General features: G+C 40.7%; 1 protein-coding gene across 1 annotated transcript; it reads left to right on the top strand.

Moving 5' to 3' along the window:
• Positions 1-347: 347 nt before the first annotated feature.
• On the top strand, positions 348-15,188 carry Cct4 (chaperonin containing TCP1 subunit 4). The gene is made up of 14 exons (XM_027388026.2): positions 348-622; positions 4,059-4,111; positions 4,865-4,954; positions 6,143-6,251; positions 6,976-7,118; positions 8,856-8,977; positions 9,444-9,576; positions 11,236-11,375; positions 12,320-12,416; positions 12,969-13,079; positions 13,157-13,287; positions 13,794-14,028; positions 14,653-14,766; positions 14,982-15,188. The coding sequence occupies exons 1-14, from the start codon at positions 496-498 to the stop codon at positions 14,994-14,996; spliced, it is 1,620 nt and encodes a 539-aa protein (XP_027243827.1). The 5' UTR covers positions 348-495; the 3' UTR covers positions 14,997-15,188.
• The last annotated feature ends 6,660 nt before the right edge of the window (positions 15,189-21,848 follow it).

The raw sequence follows: 21,848 nt of genomic DNA, 5'->3' as shown, positions 1-21,848 counted from the left end.
AAAGTGAATAAACTAGGAATAAAATTTAGATTTAGACGTCGAGAAAAGGCCGCCTGAGCCACACCCACTCCGGAACAAAGCCAGGGCTGTCACGGTTGCGTCAACTCGATCAGCACGAGCTAAAGGTCCTCACGTCGCCGGAGGGTGGAATGAGGAGACAGCAAGTCCCCAACCACGCCTAAAAACAAACAAACAAAAAAACCTCTCTCTCCATCGCAGCGCCCAAGCACAGGGCCAGGTGACCTAACCGCAGGCCTGACCTCCGCGATTAAGCCCCGCACCCGGCGCGCCGCGGGCAGCCTCCTACGTCACGCCTGCGCCGGGCCTGCGGCAGGCCCCTTTCTCAGCTTCCGCCTCCTCTGCCGGCGTCGCTTTCTGGAAGGTTCGTGGAGGAGGAGGAGGAGGAGGCGGCGGCCTTAGACCGTTACTCCGCAGCAGGCCGGAATCCGTGTCCATCGGTCCTCCTGAACCCGCGCAGACGTCGTCAAAGTTGCCATGCCGGAGAACGTAGCTCCCAGAAGCGGGGCGCCCGCCGCGGGGCCGGGCAGCCGCGGGAAAGGCGCCTACCAGGACCGCGACAAGCCGGCCCAGATCCGCTTCAGCAACATTTCCGCGGCCAAAGGTATCGCCCCCTCGCTCGCCGCCCAGCGGGGTCCGGGCCCAGGCTCACTGTGACTTTGGCCCTGGGTGCGTTAAGGTCTTTCAAGGTTGCTCGGTCCAGTGGGTCGCCTCTTCAAAGCACTCCTGAACGCGAGCGTGGAGGCCTTTGGACACGCCCCATTGTGGGTCTTGTTGATCCATAGTGTTCCCCTGCAGCCTTGTACGGTGTTCGTCACTTTGGTACGGACAGCAGCAGAATAAAAATATCGAAGGCTGAAAGCAGTGATCCTTGAGACCTGACGCTGCAGAACGAAAGTTTGGCTGTTTATTAGACCTAGTGGTTAAAAACGGCCTGTAATTTTTCTCTAGGAAGATGGAATTTGAATGATGAACTTTCTTTAGTTCGGTAGTGTTGATTGGATAATCCGTATGAATTGGGTGGGTTCCATTGAACTGGCAGGTAGAGATATATAAGGTAGCATATAGACAGACCTGAGTTTTATTCTCTGCATGGGTTATCTTATATTTCTGAACCAAAGTTCCCTCACTGTAAATTCGGGGAAGATAATGTAACTTTGAGGATTTAGAGAATCCGAACTGAAATTTAAAAGGGAGGAGAATTACAAACAAAGCCTTAGCGATCCTTGCCTGACTGTGTCTGGAATATAGTTCTTTATTTGTGGTGGAGAAAAAGAGGATGTGAGTGAAATTTGAAAGGTAGATTGTCCATATCTTGAAGGACCTGGGACCCAGGAAAACATTTGTCTTTATTTTCAATACAACCTTTTGTGGGGTGGGGTAACAGTTAATTTGTAGGGTAGCTGGGAGGATTAAAACTGAAAATGTTTGAAGTATACCTTGCGAGATTTGTAGTCACCAGCCTACTGTAAGATTAGTGCGCAGGGTGATAAAAGGAAGTCATTTCCATCTGGGGCTTAAGGAGTTGGAGAAGCCAAGTTGACCAGATAGACAATTGGAAGTTTGGAGAAAATAACTAATGCCTGGAAATTGAGTTCATTAATTATATAAGTGGTGGTAGAAACATTGAGATGTTGAAAAATAAAATTATGACTATTACCAACTTGAGGAAGAAAGGGTTTATTTGGCTTTCACTTCCACCTATCATTGGAGGAAATCAGAACTGCAATTCAAGTGGCAGGAATCTGGAGGCAGGAGGCCACGGAGGAGTGCTGTTTACTGACTTTCTCCTCATGGCTTGCTCAACCTGCCCAGGGATGGCACCATCCACAGTGGACTAGGCTCTCTCCCACCAATCACTAATTAAGAACATTTCTTATACTCATCCTACAATCCACAACCCCAGAGAAACTAGAACCCTCTTCGAGAAAAAGATTGAAGCAGATGCAGAAATCCACAGCTAACCAGTGGGTCAGGCTCCTGAAGTACAATTGAAGTGAGGGAGGAGAGACAATATGAACAAAGGAGTCAAGACCATGATGGGGAAACCCACAGAATCAGCTGGCCTGAGCTAGTGAGAGATCACTGACTCTGATCTGACAAATGGGGAACCTGCATGAGACCTAACTAGACTCCCTTAATTTAGGTGACGATGGTGTGACTGGGACAATATATGAGGCCACTGGCAGTGGGTCCATGATCCAATTCTAATGCACAAACTGACTTAGTGGAGCCCATTCCATATGGAGAGATACCTTGCCCAGCTTATACACGGGGAATGTGGGGGTGGACAGGTGCCTCGGTCCTGCCTCAACTTGATGGGACAGACTTAGTAGACTTCTAGGGGAGGCCTTACCCTCTCTGAGGAGGGGGGGAGCAGGAGGAGAGGAGGGATGGAGAACTGAGATTGGAATGTAAAAAATAAATTAATAAAAAAATAAAATCTTCATTTGAAGTGTTTAAAAAAAGCACATTTCTTACAGGCTTGCCTGCAACCCAGTCTTAATTGGCATTTTTTTAAATTGAGGTTCCCTCTGGGATGAGTTTAGCTTGTGTCAAGTTGACTATCCATCACAGTCACCTTTCAAAGGGATGGTGTACAAGAAATTGAAACAGGATAAAAGGAGCCATGCACATAGGAAGGAGGGGTCACCCAAATTGCCTGTGAACCTAACTGGTAGTTACTAAAAGAGCAAAGGGCAAACTAGTTTTTCCAAAACAAAATCCTAGGAAGTGAGAAAGGCTTCTGCCAAATCCAGCTTGAGTTTAGTTCTAGGCACTAGTGTATTTTGGTGTTACCTGGTTAGCCATCCCTTTTTCCCAAGTAAAGACAGTACTTGTTAATGATGAGGAAAATTACACAGACAGAAAGTGTGAATCTTTTTTTTTTTTTTTTCTCTAGACAGGGTTTCTCTGTGGCTTTGGAGGCTGTCCTGGAACTCGCTCTTATAGACCAGGCTAGTCTCGAACTCACAGAGATCTGCCTGCCTCTGTCTCCTGAGTGCTGGGATTAAAGTCTAAAATACTGGTTTCTTTGGGTACTGAGTATCTTGAAGCATGTCCACTAAAATCACCTGAAACTCATATTGGCTGCTAGGCCAAAATCATGAAATACGTAAGATAATTAATTCACAGAGATCCACCTGCCTCTGCCTCCACCTCCCAAGTGCTGGGATTAGAGTCTAAAATACCGTATTTCTTTGGGTATTGAAGCACGTCCACTAAAATCGCCTGAAACTGATGACTGCTAGATAGACCAAAGTCATGATATGTGTAAGATATATTAACGTTATACAAGGTATTTTCTGTTATATTCTTTACTTTTTTTTTTTTATGTGTACAGTCTTGTGCCTACATGCCAGCAGAGGGCACCAGATCTTGTTCAAGGTGGTTGTGAGCCACCATGTGGTTGCTGGGAATTGAACTCAGGACCTCTGGAAGAAGAGTCAGTGTTCTTAACCACTGAGCCATCTCTCCAGCCCCAAATTCTTTAGTCATTTGGGGTTTTTTTGTTGGTTGGTTGGTTGGTTTTGTTTTTCAAGACAGGGTATCTCTGTGAAATGGTCCTAGCTGTCCTGGAACTCACTTTGTAGACCAGGCTGGCTTCAAACTCACAGAGATCCTCCTTCCTCTTCCTTTTGAGTGCTGGAATTAAAGACCTTCGCCCGACACTGCTTGGCAAATTCTTTACCCTTTACTTGATACGGACAAAAGCATGCTAGTTATGGAATACAGAAATTTTATTATAGTGCTTGTGTTCTCAGCAGATTATGTTCTTGTGGGAGAGAAAAAGCAGATGAGTGAGTTGTGACCTGTTAGGATCTTTAACTGTTCCGTTGCAGCTTGTCCTGTTTTAAGGAATAAAGAAAATAAAACTCTAGATTGTACCATGTTGGTTCTCACAGGAATCCTCAGAATGTTTTCTGCATGGATAGCACATCTGAAGTATTCTAGTTTATACCATTTTCTAATAAGGACAACTTTGAAACAAAACACTTTGCTCTTTTTAAAAGTCCTGGTTTTTGTTTGTATTTTAACAGCGGTTGCTGATGCCATTAGGACAAGCCTTGGACCTAAAGGAATGGACAAAATGGTAAAATATATATTTATTTATTGAGAATTCCTGTTTACATCCTGAGGTCTGATGTTTGTTTTGTGCTGTTTGGGGCTGGCAAATGGTTCTATGGTAATGTGTTTGCCTATATGGAACAAGGCCCTAAGTTGGAGCCCTTACATGTGCTGTCCCCTCTCCCTCTTCAAATCCCTCCAAAGGTGTTAGAATTTATTAAAAAGAGTGATGACCTTGATAGTATTTTAACTATATAGATTAATGCCTTTTGAGTTGTTTGTGTCATTTGAGTCAGTCTCAACTAGTTGAGATTGTTCCTTGATCCTTCTGCCTCGGGTTCAAGTGCCAGGACCACAGCCTGATACCTGAACATAATCCTTCTGTCTCAGCCTGAGTGCTAGGATTACAAGTATGATCACATTCCCCATTTCACTTTTCAAGCTGTCGTGTTTTCTTAATTGACTGGCAGCATAAAACAGATACAGTCTGATGATATTGGATTGATGTCTCCTCAGATTTAAGAGCTAGATCTGGCACCTCTGGTCTCTTGATGTGTTCAAATGTTTACATGTACAACCACACATACAATTAAATATAATAAAGTAACCTGACAGAGTCAGTTATTTTGTAAAGTTGAAACTGAATGTTCTTATTGTTACACTAATGAAGGGAAAGAATTTAAAATTAAGCAATATGCATGCATGAACTGTATGTTAATAGTAAATGGAGTAGACTTTGTAGAGTACTATATTAAAATTTTGAAAACAAATTTTCTAGATTCAAGATGGAAAAGGTGATGTGACCATTACAAATGATGGTGCCACCATTCTGAAACAAATGCAAGTATTGCACCCAGCAGCCAGAATGGTAAGTGTAAATAAGTGGTTTGCTTTTTGAGACAGGTTTTTGTTCTGTAGTCCTAGTGACCTGGCTAGTCTTGAATTTGATAGCAGTCTAGCTTCATCCTCCTGAGTACTGTGATTATAGTCATGGACATGTTTGTCTAGTTAAGTAGTTTGTTTTTGAAGTGTATTTGTATGTGGGGAATTTTTTTACCTTTATGCTAAAATGTACATTTTTAAAATACACTTTTTTGAGTGTGAGGTATTCCATAAGAGAACTAATTTTATTTGCTTGTTCTGTGCTGTGGAATGAACCCATGGCATTTGTGCTCAGCAAGCACTATACTATTGAGCTACACCCACAGTTCTTAGAAAACAGATCATTTTAATCACATATCAAATCATGTTAGTTTTCTAGTGCTTATTAAAAATAATTCGAGTCAATTAGTCTTACGGCAAGTAAGAAGTTGTATTAGCAAACATGCTTTAGGAATTGCTATCTGTTAAAACATACTGTTGAGTGCAACAAAGAATTTCTATAATCTTAAGGATTGATTGTGAGGAAGGAGGATGATTAGACCTCTTAAAGATAACATGGAGCCCTGCTTCAGCAAAAGGTCCCTTTTCCTTACTTAAAGGTGACTTTGTAAATGAGTAAGAAGGTACTTATATGTGATCACTTCAGAATTTCGCATGGAGTGGCTTCTTTATCTAAAATATTTTAAAACCTTAATGCTTTTGGGGGGGGGTTGTTGTTTTTGTTTTGTTTCTTGAGGCAGGGTATCGTTTTGGCCTGGGCTACCTTAGAACTGGCTACCTTGTAGGTCCTGGAATTAACTCCACCACCATACCTCCTTTATGCTGTTTAGGGCTCAAACCCAGGGCTTCATGGGTTCTAGGCATGCTAGGCTCTCCCAGCTGAGCCATATCCTCAGCCCTGAATATTTTGATGCTTTTGGATAGGACTTTAAAGATAATTTTCTGAGAACTTCTCTTTACAATCCACACTCTAAACTAGAAACCATTATAAGAATAATTTTGTATACTACAAATAACAGTGTTTATCTTCAAGTGAAACCCTAAATAAACTAAAAATCAGATGTCAGGAATGTATTACATCTTCTAATTCTGTGTTGGTGACATTGATATGATAGTGTGTTACATGTTGCTGGGTTCTCATTTCTCAGTGTTTTGGCATGTTTTGTTCACATAGCTGGTGGAGCTGTCTAAAGCTCAGGATATAGAAGCAGGGGATGGCACCACATCAGTTGTCATCATTGCTGGCTCTCTCTTAGACTCCTGTACCAAGCTTCTACAGAAAGGTATGTAGATAAGCTTTTTTACTGAAGAATGACAGGTGGTTTTTTTTTTTTTTTTTTTTTTTTTTTTTTTTTTGGTGTTTTTGTTTTGTTTCTTTTTTAAGGCAAAGCTTATAAAAAGCCAAGTTGTTACTAAAAAATGTGGGATTTAATATGAAGTAACTACTTTTTTACCAATAATTTCTATTTTGCTTCTGATTTTTGAAAGGTTTCTCTTTGTAGAAATAAATAGAATTCTGTTTTCCAAAAATAAATGATAGTAGTATTACTTATCTGAGACTTAGAGAAGAGAGATGTCTTAGACGAGAAAGTAAGAGCTCTTGCTTTGATAAGTTTAATCATAGTAACAACTCTCCAGTCACTCTGCATTTTTAAAAAAAAAATGTGTATGATGTTTTAGAAAACATAAAATTGGTTACTGCTCTAATATTACATGAAAATTTCCTTGATTTGTTTCAAATTGAGTAGAGGTTAACTGTTAACCATAACCAGCAGTTACTTAGCCATTTTGTTTACAACTGAATTATAAAAATCATTTATATGAAGAGTTTTTGGAGTTTAGTGAGTTTTTATTATTTGTCTGGCATTCTGGAGGCCCTGAGGTCAACCTCAGGACCACAACAGAAAAAGGAGGGAGGGAAAATTTTAGATGACTGACATTTTAATGAGTAAAACATTTTAAAATATGACAAATAGTAGTTTAACTAACTTGGTTTTTAAATGGCAGGTATACATCCAACTATCATTTCTGAGTCATTTCAAAAAGCTTTGGAAAGGGGTCTTGAAATCCTTACTGACATGTCTCGACCTGTGCAACTGAGCGACAGAGAAACTTTGTTAAATAGTGCAACCACTTCATTGAATTCAAAGGTAAGACTGTCACTAAGGGACAAACACAGTTAAAAGAAGATGTGTTCTGGTGTTGTGGTCATGATTGTTATACTGTTTCTAACATTGCCTCAAGAACAACTAAGTCATAGTAATAATTTCTATAACTATGAGATAAGGGGCGGTGGTGGTACATAACCTTTAATCCCAACATTCAGGAGTCAGATGTGATCTCTGTTCTAGACCAGCCAGGGCTACACAGAAACCACCACCACCACCCCTCAAAAAAAAAAAAAGTTCATCATAGATGCCATATCCTTTCTAGCTTTTCATTTATTGTATTTTAACACTTTTTGGTAAAGCTAAGTTCTAGGCTTTAAAATGGCTATTGAGAACTTTCTCATCTCCAAATTTAAAGGCTGCCATAGAATTTCAGTCAACATGGTTAGTATTTATTTAATATTGTACAAGAGTTATCCTAAGTTTCACATTTACTGTCTTCCAGGATTTTACGTTGTCATTCCCATTTTACAGATGGAAAAATAAATATAGAAAGTTAAATAACTTAACTCAGTGCACTTGTAAGAGATAGCACTGGTATTTGAACTCAGCATGGATTGTCCATCCAGTAACCAGCTCTTTATTATATATGTGCTACTTTTCTTACCTACAAAATTTAAAGTAGTGGTGGAACAAATTTTTCTGGAAATTTCAGGTGAAATGATAAAAATTTAAAAGTTGGAACTGAAGAGGAAAATATCCATACCCATATATTTTTTAAGTTTGTAAACAAAAATAACAGTTTTGTTATACCATCTATCATGATTTCACTAAGTACAGTTCCTTTTCTTTGCATTCATTTCCTTTAACTACAAATCTAGATGGTTGAGGGTAGGGCACAGTAGCAGTACACAGCTTTGGTGTCATTTTGTTGTTAAAGAGTTTTTGTTTCCAGACAGGATTTCTCTGTTCAACAGTCCTGATTGTCCTGGAACTTGCTTTGAAGACCAGGCTGGCCTAGACCTCCCTGAGGTACTCCTGTCATTGCCTCCTGAGTGCTGGGATTAATGGTGTGCACTACCACCACCTGGCTGCACTATACATCTGTGATCACAGCAGAGGCAAGCAGATCTCTGAGGCCAGCCTAGTGTACATGGCAAGTTCCTGGCCAACAAGGGCTACATGATAAGACTCTGTCTCCAAAAATAATAATAATAAAATAACCTAGATTATATAGAAACGATAGTGTGTTACTAGAGGCAAATGACCTAATCTTTCTGTTTTAGTCCACCAAGGACATGAAAAAATTTGATGAATACTAACCATTTGCTGTTTTGTCAGCCCCTTGGTATTAGGTATATAAATAACTTGATGAGATAGCTTGATTAAAACTATTGGCAATCTAGAGGGTGCCAGATGTTCTTAGAATAAAAGAGAAATGTGTTAAAGTCTGGCAAACTGGGTGGGAAAGCATCTTTTTTAAAAAAAAGTTTATGCTTGTATTTTAAGTACATTGGTGTTTTGCCTGCATGTATGTCCGAGTAATGGCATTGGATTCCCTGGAACAGGCGTTAAAGACAATTGTGAGCTGCCATGTGGGTGCTGGGAATTGAACCTGGGTCCTTTGGAAGAGCAGCCATCTCTCCAGCCCTAGGGAAAAACATCTTTAACCATAGTGTCTCCTCTGGGTATCCTATATCTACCATATCCCTTTTTGTTTTTGTTTTTGTTTTTTTTAATTGCTGTTTCTGTGGAAGTAACTTTTTGTTTTAAATCTAGGTTGTCTCTCAATACTCAAGTTTACTCTCTCCAATGAGTGTCAATGCAGTAATGAAAGTGATTGACCCAGCCACGGCTACCAGTGTAGATCTTAGAGATATTAAAATCGTGAAGAAGCTTGGGTAAGCACCTCTATTTCAATTTCAGTATTACCTAAAACAGATGACTTTCAAGGAAGAGCTGAATGTGGTGGTTTATTCATAGAATCCCAGCACTTGGGAGACTGAGAAGGGAGGTGGCTGTGAGTTCAAGGCTAACCTGTACTATATAGTGAGTGTCATATCAGTCTGAGCTAGACTGAGATTCTGTCTCAGAAAAACCCTTAAAAACAAAGCACAACAAATACATCCTTAGGCTGATCACCTTCCTGGGCCAGTGGGTATAACATAAATGAAAAATAACTGACCTGAAAGTGAAAATAAGAAAACATTAGGTGGCTTGAACTTTTTTGGTATGGCAATCTCAAGGGTTTGCTTGTGCTTCCTTGTGGTGGTGGGGAAGTGTATCCAAGAGATCTGGGGTCTGGGAATGGGTTGAGAATGACTGAGAGACCAAAGCACTCTTCACGGTTCTGATTATTTTTCTTAGTGGGACCATAGATGACTGTGAGCTGGTGGAAGGGCTTGTTCTCACCCAGAAGGTGGCAAATTCTGGCATCTCAAGAGTTGAGAAGGCCAAGATTGGGCTTATTCAGTTTTGCTTATCTGCTCCTAAAACAGATGTAAGTAAAATCCAAGTTGGTTCCTATTTATTAATTTTTCTAATAAGATGTATTAAGATAAAAACTGAAAATGCTGGTACTAATGTCTTTAAATTGTAATTTGATTAATGAAAAGAATAAAATTGAAATCAAAATAAAAATTGTTGCAGCTACAAATAACATCAGGGGTGAAGACAATGACTGTAGGAGTTTGCATGAAATAAAAAGCTTGGTGTATGTTGTATTCATTCCTTGTGTTTGGGTGAATAATGCCTTAGACTAACTTGATAGCCAAACTATAGAATTACTTCTTACTTAAAATATTCCTGTATTAGCATAATTCTCTAAATGGAGTGTTTGCCACCTTAGTTTTGTTTTGCTAAAATATATGTTGTTCAGTATTTTGTTTCTCAAAAAGATTTGAGGCCATACAGAAATTATTTTCTTTTTTTGTTTTGTTTTTTTCAAGACAGGGTTTCTCTGTGTCAAAGCCTTGGCTGTCCTGAACTAGCTCTGTAGACCAGGCTCAATCTCAAGATATCTGCCTGCCTCCACCTCCTTAGTGCTAGAATTAAAGGTGTGCGCCACTACCACCTGGACAATGGTTAATTTCTTGGCATCAATAAGATTTTTTTTTAAGATTTTTATTTTTTTATTATGTATACAACATTCTGCTTCCGTGTATATCTGCACACCAGAAGAGGGCACCAGATCTCATAACGGATGGTTGTGAGCCATCATGTGGTTGCTGGGAATTGAACTCAGGACCGCTGGAGGAGCAGTCAGTGCTCTTAACCTCTGAGCCATCTCTCCAGCCCAGCATCAATAAGATTTGTCGTCTTGTTTTTTTGTTCAGTTCGTTTGAGACGGGCTGTGTTTGTTTAAAATTCTCTCTCCCTTTTTCCCTTCCTCTCTTCTCATTTGTTGTCTTTCTGGAACTCATTATATAGACTATGCTGGCTTCAAACCTACAGAGATTCACCTGCCTCTGTCTCAGCTGCCTGCTGGTATTAAAGGTATACACCACCATGCCTAGTTCTGTCCCAAATCATAGAGTTAAAGGGTGTAGTGAAATTATTTCTGTAATATATATGATACTGACAAGCCAGAGTAAAAATGATACAATTAAAATTATTTTTATAATACATGTGATGTGTGGGAAAACTTCATATTGGGGGAATAGTAACCACTTTGCATTTGTCACTTATCAAAAATGTACTAGCAAAAAGTTTCAGACAGCAGTAGAGCCTGCTGTGGTCATGCATACCTATAATCCCAGCCCTCAAGTGGTTGGATGGTTAATTGAAGGCCAGCCTGAGCTACATAGGGAGGACTTGTCTTTCAAACATACAAAAACCAGTAATGGGTATGCTTACAATTTTAAGAAGAACCAGCTTTAGGCTGCTGCTGCTGCTGCTGCTGGTGGTGGTGTGTGTCTTTAGTCCTAGCACTTGGGAGGCAGGTAGATAGATCTCTTTAATTTCCTGGACAGCTTGGACTACACTGAGTAAACCTGCCTCAAAAAAAAAAAAAGAAACTAAAATAAGTAGAACCAGCTTTGTTTATACATGTCATTTTAGAACTTTTTCTGTATGTGCCTATTTAACTATTTGGTATTGGTCTTTTACTTTCCATTAAAATCTCTTGCTGTAATAATTACTGTATTCTTGTTCCAATCAGATGGATAATCAAATAGTAGTATCTGACTATGCCCAGATGGATCGAGTGCTTCGAGAAGAGAGAGCCTATATTTTAAATTTGGTGAAGCAGATTAAGAAAACAGGATGTAATGTCCTTCTCATACAGAAGTCTATCTTAAGGTCAGGGACTATTTTCTTATTCCTGAATTTATACTTGATTTGTGATTCCTGCTAGTAATTTTTAAAGCCATATTTATTTCATGTGTATGTGTGTGCCTGAGTGTATATGCTACATACGTACAGGAGCCCTTTGAGGTCAGAAGAAAGCGTTGAATGTCATAGAACTGGAGTTTATAAGGCAGCTGTGAGGTGCCATATTCGAGTCTAGGTACTGAACCCACGTCCTCCACAAGAGCAGCAAGCACTGTTAACCATTGAGCGAGCCATCAATGCCCTACTCCCACCCCCAGCAATTTCTTTTAAATAAACATTTGCTTAGTATCTAACACATGGGAAATCTAGAGTGAACATTTTGATGTATCGTATTTTCATTAGTAAAAACAGTACTATTTCTCTTTTAACATAAACATAATAGATTCCATTTCTAGATTTTAAGAACATGAAGGCTGAGTGATAGGATTATAGGCTGATCATGCCTATAATCCCAGTATTCAGAAGGCTAAATCCGAAGGATTGCTAAATCGGGTCAGTCTGGGATAGAATAAGGCCTTAAAAAAAAAAAAATAGAGATTGTAGAGTGACTTAGTTTTGAGTTTGGTTCCTAGCATCCATGTGGCCTCACAAATGTAGAACTCCAGTTCCATGGGATGACACTCATTGTGAAAGCACTCATACGCATGAATTTTAAACACTGACCAGAAGTAAAAAGAGCATGACATAGTTTTCAAAAAGCTATTTGTTCTGAAGTAACTGGTTGAGGCTAGAGATGTAGTGGAATCGATTACGTTTGCCTATGTGCACAAAGCTCTGGATTTGATCCTGAGCATGGCATAAATTGGGTGTTTTCCTTCATAATTGACCATTTGACTAGCAGTAAAATTAAAATCTTAACTACTGAACAAAATAAATTTTTAATCTGACATAACAAACGCTTTGTATTTCAGAGATGCGCTTAGTGATCTTGCATTACATTTTCTGAATAAGATGAGGATCATGGTGGTTAAAGATATTGAAAGAGAAGACATTGAGTTCATTTGTAAGGTAAAATAGTAATGTATGTAAAATGTTCATTAGCATGCATTGTGGGTGTGATTTTATATTATGGTTAGTAGTTTTGTGGGGGTTTGGTTGGTTGGTTTTGGTTGTTTGAAACAGGGTTCTCAGCATAACCCTGGCTGTTCTGGAGATCACTTTAGACATGCTGGCCTGAAACTCTGAGATCTGCCTGCCTCACTTCCCCAGTGCTGGAATTAAATGTAGTGCCACCACCACTTGGCAGTGTTTTTGGTTTTTAAGGGTTTTGTTTATATATATGAGTACTGTGATTCTGTCTGTACCACATGGTCACATGGTCCCCTCAGAGGCTCCTGGAACTGAAGTTAACATGGGTCTATGAACTGCCATGAGGTACTCTGTAAGAGCAGTCTATCGTTACTGAGCCTTGATTCCAGTACCAGCAGTGGTTTTTTTGTTGTTGTTTTGCATGCTGGGTATTGAGTCCAGTGCTTTGAATACTATACCTGAGAAGTTCTGGTTCTCCCATTTGAGTTCTGTCTCCAGGAATATTGACTTGTAGACTTCTCTTTCCCCCAGACAATTGGAACCAAACCAGTTGCTCATATTGACCAGTTCACTACTGACATGCTGGGTTCTGCTGAGTTAGCAGAGGAAGTCAATTTAAATGGTTCTGGAAAACTATTCAAGGTAACAGCATTACAGTTAAGCTTTGCTTTATTGTTTCCTCCCCCCCCATTACCTAATTTGTAATTTGTTCACTAAAGATTACAGGTTGTACGAGCCCAGGCAAAACAGTTACAATTGTGGTTCGTGGTTCTAACAAACTGGTGATTGAAGAAGCTGAGCGTTCCATTCATGATGCTCTTTGTGTTATTCGCTGCTTAGTAAAGAAGAGGTAATATAAGCACCACTAAAGTAATACATCGTTTTTTAATTTTTGGGGGTGTATTTGTGTGTGAACATGCACACAATATGGCATGTATATAGAGATCAGGGAACAAGTTGGGGAAGTCTCTTCTTTCCTTCCACCATGGAGGTCCCAACCTAGCTTGGGTTGGTTGTCAGGCATTTTACCTGCTGAACCATTTTGTTGGCCCTGGTGTTCTGAAGACTAGTTTGAGGGGCTGGGATGTAGTGGTTCTGTTGTAACAGTACTTCCTAGTATTCTCTAAGGCCTGGGTTCAGTCCCCACCCACCACTGGTTAAATGGGTTGTGATGGGGCACACCTATAATCCTAGCACTTAGGTGAAAGAGGGGAGTCAAAAATTCTGGGCCCTCCACTTTGTGTGAGTGCCAGGCTAGCCTTGAACACACAAGACCCTACTTTTAAAAGACAACTAAACTGCTGTATTTTGACCTTTTAAAGTTAAAACTAAGCTAAAAATATTTTTGAATTTCAGAGCTCTTATTGCAGGCGGTGGTGCTCCAGAAATAGAGTTGGCCCTGCGACTGACTGAGTACTCAAGAACTTTGAGTGGTATGGAATCCTACTGTGTTCGTGCTTTCGCAGATGCCATGGAAGTCATTCCATCTACACTAGCTGAAAATGCTGGCCTGAATCCCATTTCTACAGTAACAGAACTAAGAAACCGGCATGCCCAAGGAGAGAAAACTACAGGCATTAATGTCCGAAAGGTAATCCTAATGCTTGGGATTGTTGGGGAAAAGATTGGGGAAAGGAAATGTCTATAGTTAGTCATTGTTGGTTGGTTGAAAGGCTTTGTAGTTAGAAGTAGTGTTAGGTTGCACATGCTTTAGTGTCTACACTCAAGAGGCAGAGGTGGGCCCATCTCTGAGTTTGAGGCCAGCCTGGTCTACAGAGTTCCAGAACAGCTCCAATGCTATACAGATAAACCCTGTCTCGAAAAAACAAGTATGTAATTTTGGATTAAAACTTGAATCCTGGAAAGGTCGCTATATATCCTTCAGAATAAAGATGATGTTAACTGCCATTTACTAACTTGTGGGAAGTCAGTCTGGTCTTCAATTTCCTCCATTGTAAAGACACAGCAAGTGATAGGGTGGTTGGTAAACACGTGAGTGAACTGGTTCTTCTGTTGTAAGCATCCTCTGTTAGTATGCCAGGTAAACACAGAAGAGTGACAGCTGTCCCCTTGCTAATTGTTCTGTTGAGGAGACAGTCCATGATGGGGGAAAATAAGCCTAAATCCTAGTTCTTGAGTGTACAGGACTCCAAAGAATGGCACTTCCTGGGTTGTTTTGTGCAGTCAAATACTAAAATTGTCTGCTCCTCTACAGGGTGGAATTTCCAACATTTTGGAGGAAATGGTTGTCCAGCCTCTGTTGGTGTCAGTCAGTGCTCTGACCCTAGCAACTGAAACTGTCCGGAGCATTCTGAAAATAGATGATGTGGTAAGAAATAGAGATTGAAAATTCCCTGGGAGGTCCAAGGGGCAAACTTGTAAGTTTTTTAAGAGCATGTTGCCCACCAAGATGATCGCATTCCATAACTAATTTTCTATAAAAATGAGGGAAAATTTAGATAATTACCTTAAACACAATCTAACAGTTTATGTTATTATGAGTTTTAAGACCTGTTTTGTTTTTTCCCTTTCTCTTTTTATCAGGTAAATACTCGATAATCTGGATGAGGCTGACTGACTGGTACCATATGGACAAAGTACTGTGTTGAAAATGGAGATGATCACCTTGGTGTTCCATGTCTGGGAACTTGCTTCTTCACAGTTTTTGGACATTGTCTCCCAGTTGACATTTGTTTGAAATTGTATTGAAACGATTTAATGAAAATATTAAATATTTGATTCCAAACTGCACATTAATTTGTCACTCCCAAATTACATTGTTTTTGATACTTTGGGGAGGAAAGCCTATAGGCAAACTATACCCCTCAAAATTAACCTTTACATGTTAATCTTGTCACGGGCTCAATCCTATGTATTGTATTAACTTTATTGTTTTGTTTGTTTGTGGTCGTGTTATATACTAGGCAGGCCTAGAACTTACTATTTAGTATGACCTTAAACATTTGGTCTTGTGCCTCCAACCTTCCAAGTGCTAGAACTAACAGGTGTGCACTCTGGTCCCCATTGTTTTACAATGCTGGGGATGAAACTCGGGACTTTGTGCATACTAGGCAAGAATTCTACCAACTTGAGCTGTTTCCCCTACCCTGGTCTAGACTGTTGGTTTATTTTATTTGTTTATTCTTTTAAGACTTATGTATATAGTGTTCTGTTAGCATGTTGGCTTGCATGTCAGAAGAGGTCATCAGATCTCATAACAGATGGTTATGAGCCATCACGTGGTTGCTGGGAATTGAACTCAGGAACTCTGGAAGAGCAGCCAGTACTCTTAACCTCTGAGCCATCTCTCCAGCCCCCTCTTGGTTTATTTTTGAGATAGTATATTATGTAGCCAGATCTTGAACTCATCTTGTCACTGATCTCAACTCCTGATCCTCCCACCTCAGCCTCTCCAATGCTGATATGAGCCACTGTTCTCAGATGTAGGGTTTTTATGATTTCCTTTTTGTGATTATTTTGTGTGTCTTTTTGTGAGGAATGTACATGATACAGTGCATGGTTATAAGAGGACTTGATCAAATCTGTTTTCTTCACTATGTGGGTTTGCAGTTTTCAGGGATCAAACTCAAGTTGTCAGGCTATCTTGATGACCCTTACATGTCATCAAGTTTTTCTGTGAACTCAAGTATTAGTTACTTTTCTATTGCTCTGGTAACACACCATGACCAAGGCAATTTATAGGAAAAAAACTTATCATGGGCTTACAGTTCCAGAGGGTTAGAGTCCATGGTGGAAGAAAGAGAGAAATGGGCCTGGAGTGTTGCCTCAGCAGTTAAGAGCACTGGCTGTTCTTCTAGAGGACCTGGGTTCAACTCCCAGCACCCACATGGTGGCTCACAACTACTTTCAGTTCCAGGTGATCCATCATGCTTACACAGACATACATGCAGGCAAAACACCTGCACAGAAAGAATACTAGTACATTAAAAAAAAAAAAAAATCCACAATCCTGAGGCTAGAGAGACAGTGTCTCAGTTAAGATTACCTGCTGTTCTTGCAAAGGACTTGGGTTCAGCTTCCAGTAACACATGGTGGTTCACAACCATCCAGAATTCCAGTTCCAGATCTGTTCCCATTCCGACCTCTACAGGCACCGTGCATGCACATGGTGCACATACATACAGGTAAAACACGTGAAATGACGACTAATTTTTTAAAGTCCATGGTTGCAAAGCAGGAGGCATGGAAGCTGGGGGCTTACACTTTGAACTGCAAGTACAAAACAACTCGAAGTCTGTTCTCCCCAAGGAATAGTAGAAGGCCTCACTTTATAAGCCTATTCAAACAGCAGCAGTGACTAGGGGCTTGGTGTTTGTGTACTGGAGACGATAGGGGACATCTCATTGAATCCACAAGTACTCGTTTCCATAGAAACATCAAAGCATAATGTATGTGTGATTTAAAGTAACATGATACAATGTCATTACCCATTAGTCTTTCTCCAGGGTAGTGCCAATTGGGTTTCCTATAAAGTATTCTGGTCTAAGGGATGGCCCAGTAGTAGAGATGTTTAGAAATTTATTTCATTTTCAGATTCCTAGGAAGCCAGTATGTGCAATCTGCACATTTTGCAGATTCAAATGATCTTCACTGTTTTTATTGCCACCACTGTATTTCAGGCATAATATCTCACCAAGATTGTTATAAAAATCACCTTGACTACATTTTAGCTACTTACCTGTCTTATTTTGTGCTCATTTTAAAACGTAATAGCTACTACTCTGGAATACTTTCACACCATTGAGTAAAGGCCTGATTTTAAGGTAAGCCACATTTTTCCCTCTACAGTCACAGAATCCAAGAAGTCAGTTAAGGAAAATAAAGTCTACAGTCTGAGATAAGGATCTTTGGATCATCCAGAATTTAGTTTTTCTCTCGTTTTAAGTGATTGTTAAACAGATCAGATAGCATCTTTAGAAACTTAAGTGAAAACACTTTTCTAACACATTATAGATAGTAGGGTGTTATCCATTACTTACATGTTTATCTAAATATGTAACTTGATTTGACGGTTTTTCAAAAGGACTCTTCTAAGAAAGGCTTGCATGGGGTTTATAGCACAGCAGCTAGCACTGGCAGTCTAATCCAACTGCTGTAGGGATTAGAACAAATCAGAAGGCTCATCCAAAGTTACCCTGTCAGATTTTAAAGGATGCTCTTAATTACTAATGTACAGGGCTAGAACAGCTAAAGCAGCAAAGATTTTGTGCTTACATTTAAATGCTTTCCCTTACCTTTCACTTTATTATAAAGCTTTTAGGGCTGAGGAAAGTTTAAGGAATGGTGTGAAGATTACCTTCCATGTTGATTTAGCATTTTGCCACTCAGGCAATTCTGAAACATGTTTGAAAGTGACCACAGCATGCAAAATTGTGCAGTAGAATCTCAGGTGGTGTTGCTCAGTAGGAGAGCACGTGTTAAGCTTGTACAAGGAACCCATCACCAAAAGGAGCAGAGAGGTAATGTGGTTAAGGACCCAACAAACTGGATAAGCAATACACAAGAAACCTAGCAAAACTGAAATGTTTGCACATGTTAAAATGGCTAGGAGATACTATATAAAATAGGCACTTGAGCTTGGAAAACCCTAAAGCTGTGGAAGAGCTGCAACTTAGATTATGAAGAGGGCTTATTAGAAAGTGGCAGAGTTAACCAAGTTGGAAGTACAGAAGTCATGGCACTCACAAATAAGAACTAGGGAAACCAGGAATGTTAAACACACAGGGCTGTTCCTTCCAAGGCAAAGATGTATAATGTGTTTTCCCCTCAAAAGTCTGGGAACAGACATGCTCAGTAGCTTCTTGACTTTTGCACTATCTGGGTGGCCAAGACCACACCCATCCTTCCCTAGAGGATCTGTAGAATCTATCTTCATGGGAGATGTCATGTCTTAAGCTTTGTTATCCACCTGGGATTGAGTTGTTTTTCGGGGTTTTGTTTGGTTTTGTTTTTCGTGACAGGGTTTCTCTGTGGCTTTGGAGGCTGTCCTGGAACTAGCTCTTGTAGACCTGGCTGGTTTCGAACTCACAGAGATCTGCCTGCCTCCCGAGTGTTGGGATTAAAAGCGTGCGCCACCAACGCTTGGCCCATTCTTTTTCTTTTTTAAGGATTTATTTTGCATACAATATTCTGTCATAATAGGACACCAGATCTCATTATAGATGTTTATAAGCTGGGAATTGAACTCAGGACCTCTGAAAGAGCAGCCAGTGCTCTTAACCTGTGAGCCATCTCTCCAGCCCGTGTGTTCATTTTTAACTGCAACCAGAAATTGGCTAGAAATGTAAAATCAGCAAAACTCAATGAAAATTCTCACAAAGCATGACTGTCTGTGAGTGAGGACTGTATAGTAAAGATTATGCGTTTTTGATAAGATGTGTACCACAAGCCTTTTGTCAGAAAACTTAAACTGACAACAAACACATATAGCAGGTTGTTAATATTTATGAGCACGTCACTGGCTAACAGCCATAACATAGGATCCTCCACAGTATCCCAACTGAGAACAGGCACATCCTTGGAAACTCAAGCTCAGATGTGGAGATAGTAGTCTTAGTGCTGGAACTCTCTGAGCTGGCTGAGATGGTCTCTGAGCTGCATTGTGCTTTGAACCATCCAAATACTCTCTCTCTTTCCTCCTAAGGCATCCAATTGTGTCTTTCCCTGAAGCTTTTCCTACAGTAAATCTCACAATTCTGACTTTTTCTGATGGCTGCTTTCTGGAAGACAGTTTGATAGAAAAAAAGGGGTGGCAGGGCTCAATTTTCCAATAAAAATTAATAAACTGATAAATTTAAGAAAATGGGCCAGGGAGACAGCTTGGCAAGTAAACACAATAGCTACACGAGCCTGACCACTTGAGTTCAACCTCAGAACCCATGTAAAAAGCTGGATGTGGTCATGGCCTGTAACACTAGCAGGCCTGTAAAGAGAGGGGAGGCAGAAACAGGAGAACAATCAAGAAACTAGAGGCAGAGGCAGGTGGATCTCTGTGAGTTCGAGACCAGCTTGGTCTACAAGAGCTAGTTCCAGGAAAGTCTCCAAAGCCACAGAGAAACCCTGTCTCAAAAAAAAAAAAAAAAATGAAGAAAGAAAGAAAGACTAGCCTGGAGTGCACAGCACAGCAAGCAGAAATAACAGAGATCTTGCCTTGGCAAGGTGAAGGAAAACCAGCCCCCTGAAAGCTGTTCTGTGACCTTCACATTCCCACCATGGTACACACACACACATCACACACACACACAAATACAAATTTTTAAGTGACAAAATGTTAATGCTGCAGATTAAATGTAAAACCATTGGCTGAGTGGTGGTGGCACACACCTTTAATCCTAGTCTGGGGAGGCAGAGGCAGGTGGTATTCTGTGAGTTCGAGACCAGCCTGGACTACAGAGGGAGATCCAGGACAGCCAGGGCTACACAGAGAAACCTTGTCTCAAAAAAATGAATGAATGAATGAATGAATGAATGAAAAACCTTTGTATGGTAGTGGATAGCATAAATTTCAGGGATATTCTTCCAGTATTAGAAAACTGTTTCAGCAGAAAATACTACCTAGGAATTTAAAAGGACACAACACAAGCATGAATCCTTTTTTTTGGGGGGGGGGGTTCTGAGACAGGATTTCTCTGTAGCTCTTGTACACCAGTCTCAAACTCTCAGAGATCCTCCTGCCTCTGCCTCCCAAATGCTGGGATTAAAGTGCGCCACCACTGTCCGGTGCATGCATGAATCTTTACAGAAAAAGTTATGCTGAACAAAAAAGAAACTGAGTATGGCTGCAGATGTGACTCAGTGACAGAGCACTTGCATGTTGTGTGCCTGTTTTGTGTGTGCTTGGAGACCTTAGTTTGATGCACAGCACAACAAGAAAGAAGAAAGGGATGAAGGAAAAGAACGATGGAAGGAAAGAAAAGAAAATCCAGATAAAAAAAGAACAATTGGGTGTGGGCACAAGGGAATTTTTGTTGTTGTTGTTGTTGTTTGAGACAAGGTCTCACTATGAAGCCATGGCTAACCTGAAATACACTATGTAGATCAGGGTGCCCTGAAACCCACAGAGATCTGCCTGCCTCCCAAGTGCTGGGATTAAAGACTTGTACCACCATGCCTGGCCAAAGTTGTGTCTTAATAAGGTGGTGAAATCATGGTTATTCACTTGTCAGAATTCATGTAGCTATACATTCACAACTATTCATTTCACTGTTCTGTATAGTTACATTTTAATACAAAAGTGTAAAAGCAGTTCTACGATGATGCTATTTTCTTGCAGATCTGCCCATTTCTGCTCCATATTCTTGTGTTACTGATGACTGCAAATTAAGAATGCTGTCAGTGAACTGAACCTTTCTGTTCTGTGTACACACTAATGTCCTGCCTACCCATTACTCACTAGTTTATTTTCCTCAAGCCAACCACTTACAGTCTGTAGATCTGTCTTGGTCTAGAATTGATTTACACCAAATCCCATCACAGAACAACTTGCATGTGACTGACAGGAGGTCACTGTCCTGTCAGTTGGACGACTATGGATCCCACCCCACCCCCTGGCTTTTCAGAACCAACTGGCTTATCAGTTCCGTTTGGAGAAGCATGATCAACCAAAACAGGTGGAGTATGGTGACAGAGACTTCACAGGTGCTCATGCATAAAAGGGCGAACAAGAAAGGCCTGGTAGCAGGTGCGTCAGGGACAGGTTCCGTAGAAGGTGTGCCGCCTAATACGGAAACTACTGGAACCTTATGTCTGTACAGTCACGTTAGCTGGGCTGAGACTTCACCGTACCCACTGAGAGACCACCCGAAGGGGCCTAAAGGTGATCGGAAGGTTGGCGGGGGTGAATTGGGAGGGTGTGGTCCCTGTGCCCCCCCTTCACACCCCCCACCCCCACCCCCGCTTCCAGTCCTGCAACTAGCTAGCTGCAGAACCCAAGGCAAACTACCTACGTCACTCACTGGTTGTAGCTACTGGCGCTTTCCATGTCTGGCCTCTTACTGGTCAGCCGATGCAAAAGAGGGAGGGATAACTAAGTATTCTCCTTCTGATTGGTCAACTCGTGCTGGTTCTTGTCAATTAGAGATAAACCTCGTTCTCTGCCATGTTGGATGGCGTGCTGCAAAGCCTGTCCTTTTCTAGGGCGGTCACACAACAGCCGGTGCTTTCCTCTTCCGTTGTGCCCCAATATGTTGATCCAGTTAGTAAAAATGCGCTCTTTCTGTTTAAAGTTTAGGTGATTAGACCGAAATAAAGCAAGGCTCAGTCCCTAGCCGGAGAGCTGGGTCTCATTCTCGTGAATCTGTTATTATCTCGGCGCCGATGAGACGATCACTGAGCAACTCTCTTGGAAATTACGTTTTATTTTGGCTTGCTGTGGTGGTCATTTGTGTAGCT

The sequence above is a fragment of the Cricetulus griseus genome (genome assembly GCF_003668045.3).
Source record: "Cricetulus griseus strain 17A/GY chromosome 1 unlocalized genomic scaffold, alternate assembly CriGri-PICRH-1.0 chr1_1, whole genome shotgun sequence".
In the NCBI taxonomy this organism is placed as follows: domain Eukaryota; kingdom Metazoa; phylum Chordata; class Mammalia; order Rodentia; family Cricetidae; genus Cricetulus; species Cricetulus griseus.
This window is presented reverse-complemented; position numbering and strand designations above follow the sequence as displayed.

Coding starts and splice junctions, on each gene's coding strand:
- Cct4 (XM_027388026.2), top strand. CDS start 496: ATGCCGGAGAACGTAGCTCCCAGAAGCGGGGCGCCCGCCGCGGGGCCG. Junction 4,112..4,864: donor CTAAAGGAATGGACAAAATG/GTAAAATATATA, acceptor CAAATTTTCTAG/ATTCAAGATGGAAAAGGTGA. Junction 14,029..14,652: donor CAGGCATTAATGTCCGAAAG/GTAATCCTAATG, acceptor GCTCCTCTACAG/GGTGGAATTTCCAACATTTT.